Source organism: Hyperolius riggenbachi, chromosome 3 (assembly GCF_040937935.1).
Source record: "Hyperolius riggenbachi isolate aHypRig1 chromosome 3, aHypRig1.pri, whole genome shotgun sequence".
Classification (NCBI taxonomy): Eukaryota; Metazoa; Chordata; class Amphibia; order Anura; family Hyperoliidae; genus Hyperolius; species Hyperolius riggenbachi.
The window spans coordinates 456,796,457-456,809,267 of NC_090648.1; the positions used below are offsets into that span (position 1 = coordinate 456,796,457).

At 43.9% G+C, this 12,811-nt stretch overlaps 1 protein-coding gene across 2 annotated transcripts in view; it reads right to left on the minus strand.

Annotated features, from left to right (window-relative positions):
• Nucleotides 1-2,091: 2,091 nt before the first annotated feature.
• The window catches only part of SAR1B (secretion associated Ras related GTPase 1B), a 75,360-nt gene continuing 64,640 nt past the window's right edge, over nt 2,092-12,811 (minus strand). For both annotated transcript variants that reach the window (XM_068273002.1, XM_068273003.1), the window contains exons 6-7: nt 3,575-3,706; nt 2,092-2,343 (exon numbers count right to left, since the gene is read on the minus strand). In XM_068273002.1, the coding sequence (XP_068129103.1) occupies nt 2,227-2,343; nt 3,575-3,706 (249 nt within the window). In that variant the 3' untranslated portion in view covers nt 2,092-2,226. The remainder of the gene's footprint in view (nt 2,344-3,574; nt 3,707-12,811) is intronic.

Consider the following 12,811-nt stretch of genomic DNA (forward strand, 5'->3'; position numbering starts at 1 on the left):
TCAGAAAATCGCTGTAGTGGGTTTGAGCCGTCATTCAGATTCCACAGAATTGAAATGTCCACATTTCTGATCAGAAATCGGAATTTCGATCAAAATTCAGAAAACAGAAATCTGAAAAATGGAAATCGGAATTACATGGAAAGCCGATATACCACAAGTCGGTAATTTTAGCCCCATCTCAGAACTCGAAAGCATTGGACCAATCAGAAAATGCAGAATTTTTCTGCAAAATTTTAATGTTAGACCAATAACAGGACTGAATTTCCATTTTCTGTTTTTCTGATTTCCGTTTTTGTTTTTTGTTTTCAAATTTTTTGCAAATCGGAAAATTGGATAAATGGAAAATCTGAAATTGGAATTTCCACAGAATCGTAAATGGGCATTGCGTGTGCATAAAAAAGAGGCACCGGGAAATTTGGGCAGCCAATTTCGGACAGTAGAAAATCGGTAAATTTACAGATATTCTACATTTTTAGATTAAGGATGGCAATTACGACAGTAAAATATCAGTAAATAATACAGATATTTAACTAGTAAACCTAACCCTATTCTCACACTGAACGCTCCCTCTACTAATACCTAACCTAACCCCCCTACTGATACCCAATGACCCTAAATCTTACCCCACTCCCATGCCTAACCTTAACCAACCACTTAAAGTACCTCTGAACTGAGAGGGGGTGATTGCGCTTGGTGCCATTGTGTGAATGGTGATGTGACATATGTCACTAGCCTGGTCTCAATACTGGCCTAGACTTTTAAAAACCCTCTGCGACATCTAGAACTGCCTCTTCATATTTGGACGTTCTTGTATTATAGAAGTCTCAACTCTTATCTATGGCAAATTTGCATGATTCTGCACCAACTCAGAATTATTTGCATCTCAATGACCATCCCTAATTGTGAATAATTACTATGTGTTAACTAATGTAGTGAATAATATAACACTGCAATCTCCAGTGGTGACCCCAAGATGCATGATCCCTATCTGACCATCATGACTCCGCCTACCCAAGACATCATCTGCTCTGAAGGGGTGGTACTACCGGTATAGTCAGAAGGTGAGGAGCTGCTGGGGCCCCCACAGCCCCTTGTTCCTCTGCAGCTGCAGGAAGTGCTCCCCGTTTCGTTTACTGTAGCTGCCTGATAAACAAAAGTTTGCCATCTTGAAACAGAAGGTATTTGCGATAATTCAGGTTGGAGTGAGCATATGTCTCCCACAATGCATCACTGCTCAATATGAAAATCATCCTTTGTTGTCCCTGTAAGATAGCCACACCTCCAGAACCATTGTAATGCAATGATGTGTCAGCTTGTTAATTATACAGAGCCACAATAACCCAACATGCATACAGAGTGTTTCAGATTGGTTGATCCTCATCAGCGCATGACATGGATGAATGTAGCTCTATGGGAGGCTTTCTCAACCAGGGTTCCTTGAGGACTCTGCAGGGATTCCTTGGCATTTTACCCCATCGTGGGGGAAGTATACTAGAGCATACTGTAATAGGTGGTACTGTAACAAGAAGCACTAAATTGAGGGGTCAGGAGACAGTATAATGAGTGGCAGTGTAATAGGAGGTAGTGAAGTTAACAGCCTAACCTACTTTTAAAGACCATGCCTCCTGCAAAATAAATGCAAGGGTTCCTCGAGACCACAAAAATGTTTGCAAGGGTTCTTCGAGATCCAAAAGTTATTTGCAGGGTTCCTCCAGGGTAAAAAGGTTGAAAGAGGCTGCTCTATGGGGTAGGTCTTGAAACACCCAGAGTTACAGAGTACCCAGCTAGCTCATGGTGACCCAGAACTCCTAGGAGTCTGTAAGGGGTACAAAGGACCAAAAAGCCCTCTTACTAAACTGTTTTGCAAAACAAAAGTTTGCCTCCTTAAAACAGTAGGTATTTGCGATAATTCAGGTTGGAGTGAGCATATGATACGATGCATCACTGCTCAATATGCAAATCATCATTTGGTGTCCCCGTAAGCTAGCCACACCTCCAGAACCGCTGTAATGCAATGGCCTCTGTGGAGGGAGTATTGAGAGAACTTGGCCATGCTGTATCTTTATGCAGTAATACAATTTCAGTGATTCATTATTAGTAAAATAATTCGATACTTTATTACATTTTAATCACATACACTTGAATTGCAGCACATAATGTGTTTCACGTTATAAAATCTGAATTAAATAAAAGAGAGAGATTGAAGCTGAAGTCCTGGGCGTGTTGTCAGTCGATGTACTGTGACAGCCAGCGGAAGCCTTCCCCATAGCCTTGTCTCTTCAGGACGCTGCACATAAACACCTCAATAGGCCGGCAGTTCAGCTGCTTCTGTGGCACCTTCCCCTACAAGTCATAAAACCCATGTCACAAAGTGCAACAGGAGAAACAAATCACAATTACTGCTTAAAGTGGACCTGAACTCTTGCACAGGTCAGAAGGAAAACAGAGGGAAATGCACCCTGTATGTATTTAGAGAGTTTAGCCTGTCTAATTCCCCCTCATCTGTGACTAATCACAACTGTAATTTGATCTCTCAGCTGTGTCCACTGGCTGCCACAGCTAATTTGTACACACAGGATGTTAACCCCATGTCTGTTTCTGTGAAAGCAGGAAGTAGACACACTACAGATTTATTGCAGGATTTGTATCAGCTGTAACAAAGAAATGTTTTTCTTTAAATTATGCTGTTTATCTTTTAGAGCAGAGAGGAAGTTCTGAGTTCAGGTCCACTTTAAAAGACTTTAAAGAGAACCTGAGGTGGTTCCATGGGGGGCAGATGGGACACAGGCCTCATGACATGCCTCTGTGTCCCCATCCTGCTGCTCTACAGCTCCCCGAGATAAGCGGCAATGTGTGGGTGCGCTATGGCACCCAGAGATTAGCAACAGGGGAGAGGGGGGTTCCTACAGGGTCTTCAGAGCTGTCATTGCCACTCTCTAGCCACGCCTCCTGCCGCTTCCCCACCTCCTTGCAGAGTCATCCGCTCAGCCCTCCAGATCGAGTAGCCTCCTTTTTTTTATTTTATGATTACACCTCAGGCTCTCTTTAAGCTTAGATACAATAGATATAAGACTATAGGGTTCCAGGAAAGTGATATTTAGGAGTGAGAGTATATATACAATTGTTTATCTCATCAGGTTTGCTTTAACCCCCCTGGTGGTATTCCCGAGCTGAGCTCGGGCTGAGTTTCACATGCCTAGAGCGGTAAGCCCGAGCTCAGCTTGGGCTGGCCGCTAACGCTGCATGCTCTCTCTGTCTGGGTCCCGCACGCGATCAGCGCCGCTCAATGAGACCCAGGCTCCTCCCCCACAGCCACCGGGATCCCCTTACCTCCATTCCTGTTCCAGGGATCCTGGTGACCAATCAGGATGGCGAGTGTACGGCGGTGCGACGCCACATTGGGTAGCGTCACGTCATCAGAGGAGGTTAATATTAAAGTGGACCTGGACCCTGGACCAAATCTGTTTGTACAATATATACAGTATATATATATATATATATATATATATATATATATATATATATATATCTCCAACGCTTCTACAGAAAATGTGGTGGATAAACGAGTGAATACCTTTCCCGTCAAGTGTCCATAAAGCCCCAACAAGTGCAGCAGTCTTTCTTCACTGACAGCCTCGGGTCTATCAATCTTGTTGCCGAGAACTAAGACTGGAACACTGGAGATGGTTTCATCGGCTAGTAATGCCTGCAGGAACACAAAATTATACACACACAGGTCACAAAAATGGCATCTCTGTAGGATAATGGGATCTACAGAACAGCAAAGCACCTGTTACCTGGATCTCAGGCAACCAGAAGTTTCAACTAACCAGCATGCCTGAGGGGTAACAGGGACATTGTTTTTTTTTTTGGGGGGGGGGGGGGGGTTACAGGGCACTGTAGGGTAGAAACTACTTACCGAGCCTCCAGGTGCCATCTTCTACCCTTCCTGCAGGTGACATGCTGGGAGCAGTACACAGAGGACACCGGAAAGCTGCTAGGAGCTTCAAGAAGTGTAGAAGCCGGCACCTTGAGGCTCGGTAAGTACCATATTTTCTGACACACGGGGGAGGTTAGTGCAGCAGAAAAGTTAGTGTAGTGTAAGCAACCAGCAAGCATATGTATCCAACATCAGGCAACCCCCATCTGTTCCGGATACAGAGGACTTTGCTGTGTATGCTTTGCAAATCATGCAGTTTATTTGTCATTTATGCCATTTATTATTCTCAAACATTGTTTGTGTCATTAATCATTTATCTGTCAATAGACTTTGCAGCTGATTATATGGGAGCAGGGGATTTCCACAGCTACTACCCATGTTTTCCTGTATCAAAACAAAATATTACAAATAAACGTCTTATCTTTGGCGCACGTCCTGTTCCTCCACCTGTCCATGCACTGTGGCCAAAAGAGAGCTGTAAAGAAGTCTTGAACTACAAAAGCTTGTCAGTCAAAAACAGTACGCGGAGCTATAAATACATATCACATTTTCACTAGTGATATTTAAGATAGGAAGGACCAGTGTGGTTTCAATTATAAAACATACGTATTTTCATATAAATTCTTTATAGTATGTGTGACTAGGGGTGTGTCGAGGGTGTGATTAGGGGTGTGGCAGGGGCATGGCTTATGTGTCCCTCTACAGGACAGCCTGTAGCGTGGATCGGGGGGGGGGGGGGCTAGAGCTGCGCAGTCGCACTTGCGCCTATGCAGACTGCGCAGCCGCGGCCAGCTCAGGCGGACATTTTACAGGAGGCATGAGAGCCCGACCAGGGCTGTGGGGTCGGGAGCCGGCCCGGGAGGGGGGAGGGGGGGTGGGGGGTTGAGCAGCGGGGACCCGGCGGAACTGCACGGAGGGCGCGGATGGCATTCAAAAAATAGAGGTACTGTACTTTTGTTTCTTTACATTGTGCCTCGTAAGTCCTTTAACCTTCGTGGCGGTAAACCCGAACGTAGTTCGAGGGAGGGCCGCGCAGGAGGATTTCTCAGGCCCTGCTGGGCTGATTTGCATAATTTTTTTTTTTTTGCTACGCTGCGTGTGCACACCGATCGCCGCCCCTCAGCGCCAATTCGCCGCTACCCGCCGCGCCGCGCCGCCCCCAACCCCCCCCCCCCAGACCCCTTGCACAGCCTGAGGGGTGGATCGGGACTCCCGATGATGTCACAACGTCGATGACGGGGGAAGTCCTCCAGGAAATATTTGAAAGGGATTTCTTGAAGCGGGTGGGGGGATGCCGCTGCACAGCAGCTATCATGTAGCGAGCCCTAGGCTCGCTACAGGATTTAAAAAAAAAAAAGCTGCGCTGCCCCCTGGCGGTTTTTAATAGAACGCCAGGAGGGTGAATGTGCGTTACCACCATTTTTTTTGCGTTGCGTTGTAATGCTGTGTTGTGACTTAAATGTCGCATTACAACGCAATGTCTGAATGTGAATAATCCCTAAGGCTTTTTTCACACCTAAAATTGCAAACCCCAGTGATTTTTTATTTTTTTTTGTGTGTTTTTTTTTTCTCCTGGTGTTCCATTGCACGCTGCGATTTAATGTACAGTGCTTTTCAAAGCGCTTTTGCAGAGCGATTTGTTTTATCACTTCCTGACGCAAGTGAGCTTTTTGTCCCGGAAAAGAACAAATACAATGTATTTATTCTTAAAAGCGTGAACGTAATCACCGCTCAAAGTCATTTTGTTAGCGTTTTGCGCTTTTCCTATACCTTCCATTGTAGCAAAAACGCCCTAAAAATGGTACAGGCAGCTCCTCGATGAGCGGAAAGCAGACGAAATGCACTGATATGAACAATCCCATAAGGATTCATTGCACTAGCGATTTTAGGGCGTTTATTAAAAATCGCCGGTGCTCAAAAAAATGCAAAACGCCCTATGTGTGAACGAGCCCTCAATGTCCGGATTCTGAGTTACAAATTGCATGAAATGCAGGCACACAAGAATGCACACGAAAAAAAATACATGCAGGCATGCAGGACAAATACATGCAGGCATGCAGGACAAATACATGCAAAAAAAAAAATTGCAAATAAGAGGTAGAAAGTTGAGCGCGTAGATGCAGGAAATGAGGGCGCACAAGAATGCATGCAGAAAATACAGTATGTGCATGCAGAAAATGCAAATATGAGAGAGATAGGGGAGCGCAAAGATGGGCCAGACAAAAGAAAGTTTCACTAAAGTTGAAAAATGTACACCTAATATGACAAAGAAATTGATGCACTACATCACAAATCCAGCTACTACAAGTAAGCTTAATTCCTCCACTTAGCGATGACACAGACAGCAATAAATGCCACTAACAATATAAGCACTGAAAAAATGCACAACACAACTTGATGAGGATTGTCGGGAGTCTCACTCCACATGCCTTCTATGGCCCTCTGACCCTATACCCCGGGATGGCCATTCATGCCACTTATCTCTGTCCAACAACACAGTGGCTACATGAAACTGCCATATATCTCTAAATCCCTTACCTTATGATACAGTCATTGCTGCACTCACATATAAATTATCAGTGGCGTAGCAATAGGGGTTGCAGAAGTAGCAACTGCATCGGGGCCCTTGGGTCAGAGGGGCTCTGAGAAGCCCTCCCTCAAACACTATATTAGCTCTCTATTGGCCCTGTGCTGGTAATAATCATTTCTATAGATGCTTTAAAGAGACACTGAAGCGAAAAAAAATTATGATATTATGATTTGTATGTGTAGTACAGCTAAGAAATAAAACATTAAGATCAGATACTTCAGTGTAATTGTTTCCAGTACAGGAAGAGTTAAGAAACTCCAGCTGTTATCTCTATACAAAAAAATCCATTAAGCTCTACGACTTTCAAAGTCGTGGAGAGGGCTGTTATCTGACTTTTATTATCTCAACTGTACGTAAACAAATGTCTTTTTCTCTGCCAGAGGAGAGGTCATTAGTTCACAGACTGCTCTGAAAGAATCATTTTGAATGCTGAGTGTTGTGTAATCTGCACATATTATAGAATGATGCAATGTTAGAAAAAACACTATATACCTGAAAATAAAAATATGAGAATATTTTCTTTGCTGCTAATCTTCTAGTAATTATTCATAGTACACAACCAATTCATTATATCATATATTTTTTTCGCTTCAGTGTCTCTTTAAATAGTGGCAGGGGCGTAGCAATAGGGGGTGCAGGGGTAGCCACCGCATCGGGGCCCTTGGGCCAGAGGGGCCCAGAAGGGCCTTCCCTAAACTACAGTATTAGCTCTCTATTGGTCCTGTGTTCATAATAAGCATCTCTATAGATACTTTGAATAGTGGTGATCATTAACAAGCTGTTCCCCATCCCCTTCTTGCACCTCTGACACTGTGAAAATCCTTGACATGTTTTGGTGCGCCGTATCAATTGCTATGTATAGAGTGCTTGGGGGGCCCCATTGTAAAACTTGCATTGGGGCCCACAACTCCTTAGCTACGCCACTGAATAGTGGTGATCATTAACAAGCTGTTCCCCATCCCCTTCTTGCACCTCTGACACTGTGGAAATCCTTGACATGTTTTGGTGCGCCAATGCCATATCAATTGCTACCGTGTTTCCCCTAAAGTAAGACATCCCCTAAGAATAAAACCTAGCAGGAATTTCAAGAATGCTTGAAATGTAAGACATCCTCCGAATTTAAGTTCTAGCTAGGCAGCAGCCCACATGACACCAGCAAGTCACGCTCAATACAAAGCCTGGATACAGGAGAGCAGCAGTATAATGTGAGTTCTATTCAGTCCTATATATGTGTCAGGCAATTTGTGTTTTTGTTGGAGCCAGCACTCCTGATCTGTCCTAATAAGCATCAGTAGCACTTCACCTCTTCCCAGGACACACAGCTTATCCTATTATAGCTCTGGGGAGCTTGACCGAGTTCTCTGCCTGCAAGAAATAGACTCTTAATTACATGATCAGCAGAATTAATTTCTTGTAATTGAGAGCCAATATCTGCAACCACAAGCTCTGTGTATGTTGCACATGGCATACAGTATGTACATTTTGTATAGGAAAACTAACAGTGTTTGCCCAAAAATAAGACATCCTATGAAAATAAGCCCTAGCACATCGATTAGAGCAAAAATTAATATAAGACTAGAGATGTAGCGAACCTCCGATTTTCGGATCGCGAACCTTCGCAAAAGGTTCGGTTCGCGAAAAATTCGCGGACCGCAATAGACTTCAATGGGGAGGCGAACATTGAAAAATAGAAAAAATTCTAACGCCTAGAAAAATTTAATGGTTAAGGGCTCTGCCTCTGACACAGGAGACCAGAGTTCAAATCTTGTCTCTGTCTGTTCAGTAAGCCAGCATCCAGTAGGAGACCTTAGGCAAGTCTTCCTAACACTGCTATCTTGTCTAATTTTTCTCTTGACAACTGTTGAACACAAAAGACAAGGCCATGTCTGACTACATATCTGTAAGCAGTGGCTGCATGGTGTAATGGTTAAGGGCTCTGCCTCTGACACAGGAGACCAGAGTCCGAATCTCGTCTCTGTCTGTTCAGTAAGCCAGCACCTATTCAGTAGGAGACCTTAGGCGAGTCTTCCTAACACTGCTATCTTGTCTAATTTTTCTCTTGACAACTGTTGAACACAAAAGACAAGGCCATGTCTGGCTACATATCTGTAAGCAGTGGCTGCATGATGTAATGGTTAGGGACTCTGCCTCTGACACAGGAGACCAGAGTTCGAATCTTGTCTCTGTCTGTTCAGTAAGCCAGCACCTATTCAGTAGGAGACCCTAGGCAAGTCTTCCTAACGCTGCTATCTTGTCTAATTTTTCTCTTGGATTGAGTATAAATGGTAAATGCTAGGCCAGCTTCAGTTAGTACTGTTGTGGTACAGCGGTTAAGGTACTTGCCCACCACACAGTGAGACCTGGGTTCAATTCTCAGCTATGGTATGTAAACTGGCTTTTGAAATAATATAATTCTCTGGCAGATGAGACCCTCCTCCCTCCGGTAGGAGGGAATAGGTAAAAGGGTGGAGGGTGGATCCCACAAGAGCCTAATTAAAATCTCCCTAGCAGAGTGTGTAGCAGCTGTCCCTTAACTAATTAGTATAGGCAGATGAGTGAGTCAAATGGCTCAAGGACCTTGCCTTGTATAAAGGGGGGTGGGGCTCCACCAGTGAGTGCAGTCTGATTGGCAATAATGTGTCTGCTGACTGTGATGTAGAGGGTCAAAGTTTTGCTCTATAGAGCATTATGGGGCGAATCGAACTTCCGGGAAAGTTCGCGTTTGGTAGGCGAACGCGAACCACCGAAGTTCGCCTGGAACCGTTCGCCGGCGAACCGTTCAGGACATCTCTATATAAGACAGTGTCTTATTTTCGGGGAAACACGGTATGTACAGAGTGCTTGGGGAGCAACATGTAAAACTTGCACCGGGGACCATAGCTCCTTAGCTACGCCACTGTAAATTATGCCCACAGGGCTGAAAACTGTTTTCAGACAACTGAGGTTTAACCTCCGTCCACCCTCTCAAACCAAACATGCTCCCTACCCACCCAGATAGGCTGGGAACACACTAGGCAGTGCAGGAAACATAGAGTGCTTGTGTGTTTTTAGTGCGTTTGCATTCTGCATTTTTTCCCACACGTGTTTTTTTTTTTGCATTTTGCATGCATTTTAATTTGTTTGCAGTTCGTATATATAAATTGCATATGCGCTTTGTATGCGTTTTGCATCCTTTTTTATGCGTTTTATGAACATCACTAGGAAGTCAACAGGAAGTGGAAATAAACTTGTATTTTTGAGAAAAAAAAACGCATATAAAAACGCATGCAAAGCGCATACAAAATACACTTACACGCAATGCCTCTGCGTCACCATTGACTTTCATTATGTGCATTTTTGATGTGTTTTTGAAAAATATGCAACAAAACCAGCACTTTTAAAAACGCACATTGCAGAACGCATTGCCGAGAACGCATATGCATTTTTTCATGCGGCCCATTGACTTGTATTATGTGCGTTTTTGCTGTGTTTCCACAACGCTAGCGTTTCTGCCTTTCGTGCTCTCTGCCATACTAATTCATGCATAATCGCTTTATTACCCAATCAACATGCCTTCCTTTGGATAAGCCACAAACAAACTCTCACCCAATCATTTTCAATCCTGTGCCCTTATGGCAACCAATCACTGATGTGAACGGATCCTATGCAATCCATTCAAAGGGAGCACAAGTTTTGGGAGGAACAGATTTTTCCGGATCGACCAATTTACCATCTTTATGGGCTCTATTCACAAAACTTCTCATAAATGACTTATTTATCACCTAATTGATAAAAATAACCTTTCAGCACATTTACAAGCGAAATAATCACTGAGGGCCCATTCACGCTAGAAGCGCTTTTCTGAGCATTTTGCGATTGATTAGCGTTTTTTAAAATCGCTCCCATTCACTTTCAGTAAAATCGTGGTAAAAATAGCTCGCGTACGTGAAAATTTGCAATTTTCCTGCGATTTTTAACACAATTTTAATGAAAGTGAATGGGAGCGTTTTTAAAAACGCTAAACAATCGCAAAACGCTCAGAAAAGCGCTTCTAGTGTGAATGGGCCCCAAAAGTAAGTTGTTTGTGATTAACTTCATTTCAATGTTACTTTTCTTACCTTAATTATATTATATTTTTGTTCTTTGGGAGCTTAAAAAAGTAACATAGATAAGGTGAAAACAGCTAAAAAAGCTTTGTGAATCATGCCCAATGTAGCATGAGGGACAACACATTTTGAATAATAAGGCTGCTTTCACAGTGTGACGTTACAGGCGCAGGTTAGAGCAGCCTGTAACGCAGCTCAACTCACAGTAATGAAAAATCAATGGGCTGTTCACAGTGCCCATGTTGCGCTACAGTGTTAGTACACACTAGGTCCGGAAACGTATCCGTGGCTGCGTTTTTTTAGCCCTGATGAAAAACTGAGTCCCGGATACTAATGTTAAAAATAGCAGCCGTCCTCACCCAAGAAAAAAACGGACCAGTTTTCAAAACCTGAACGGAAGTTCCGGAATTGCTGCATTTTTACGGACCACGGATACACGGATGGGTAGTGAACTCCATCTCCACAGGCAATATAGAAACAAAAACTGATGAGAAAATGGATAGCCTGAACTTTACTATTGGCCCAAAAAATCCTCCCACTACCTTCCTAATGATAGAGACGTTTTCTGTCCGTTTTTTGGGGTAAAAAACTGGACGGAAACTGATGCAAAACTGATGCACTTTGATCAGTTTGCGGTCTGGTGGTACTTCCCCTGATCTTCCCCTGATCCCGGACTCCAGTGTCCGTCCTGCAACCGTGCCTAGTGTGGACCTAGCCTAACGCTGGACATTATTGAAAAGTGCTGCCTGCTGTGCGTTAGACTGCTTGCACATGCGCAGTTATGTTGGAGGAGGAGGGGAGAGTCCGCTAGTGCCTCTAGCCACATGGCTAATTAATATTCACTGCACTGTGTGACGTGCAGTGTTTACTTCCTGGAGTGGCCGCTCTGTATGGCGATTGGCTGGCGGGACCACGTGATGCGGATCACGTGGACTCAGCAGTCCATAGCACAAAAAAGGCGCACCAAGAGCTGCATAACGCGGCTCTAGGTAGCGTCCTCCTTCAAAACCACCAGGCGTTGCGTTAGGGGCACATAATGCGACCTTAACGTAGCCCCAAACGCAACGTCCTGATGTAAAAGAGGCCTAAAGGTGGTCATACACTTATAGATTTGCAGCAGATTCGACATCAGATAGATTTCTGTCAGAAGTCTGTCAAGTTATATCTGACAGGAATCTGATGTGTGCCACACACTAGGAACAGATTTCCAATAGATTTCAGAATGAAATCTATTGGAAATTAATCTAAATGCATTATTGCACCATTAGATCCAATGCATCTCTATAGGCCATCTATCTGCTGCCAGCAGCAGAACGACCTAGCTTTTACAACCTGTCAGATAGATCAAATCGATCGAAATCGGCCGCAAATCGATTGATAGATTTGATAGAATCGATTTCTGATCGATCAATCGATTCCACAGAATTGATCGATCGATCGATGGCTGAAATTGACAAGTGTATGGGCCCCTTAAGTGACAGGTGAGCAGCTCCTGATCGCATTGTTCACTTCACTCCAGCGGCTGTAAGCTGCTTCATTAAACACCACTCATCGTCCCTCTGCCCTCCCCACTCCATAGCAACCATTGTGCCTCTAGCCTGCAGGCTAGTGACACGTCTGTACAGCATTGGACCTTGAACTGATGGGAATTAAGGAGAGATAAAGGGACTTTAAATCTAAGCTGTGTTTTAAAGAATAATAATAGCAATGGTCTTTTTAAACAAATTTCTATCAGGACAATGGAGAACTAAGAACACACAGCTGTGATTCATTCTAAGCAAGTCTAAGCTTCACCTTATGTATTAACCTTTTACATAATACGGTATTCGGCACATAAGTATTCCGCTCTGCCAAGTATTACGGTTACTGGAGTACATGGAGTAATGAGATCCCTGTAAGAATAGTCTAAGTAAATAAGCTGCTCATATGAAATGTCAACAATAAACTGCTTGAGCAAACAATTCCCTTTAGGGGATGAACCTCCCTGCTATACACTGCACTGAAACTCACTTTCCAAACACCTGGAAGCCATTCTGTAAAGATGTAATACAGTCAGCAGATTCTGCTCAAACAACACAGGACGGACACGCAGGTGTAATCCGTGCAGCTCAAGAGGTCTTCTCAGCAAGCTGCTGCCATAAATGTGGATATGAGAGACGAAGATCACACAAGCACAGGCCCTGTGTGGTTCAGGAA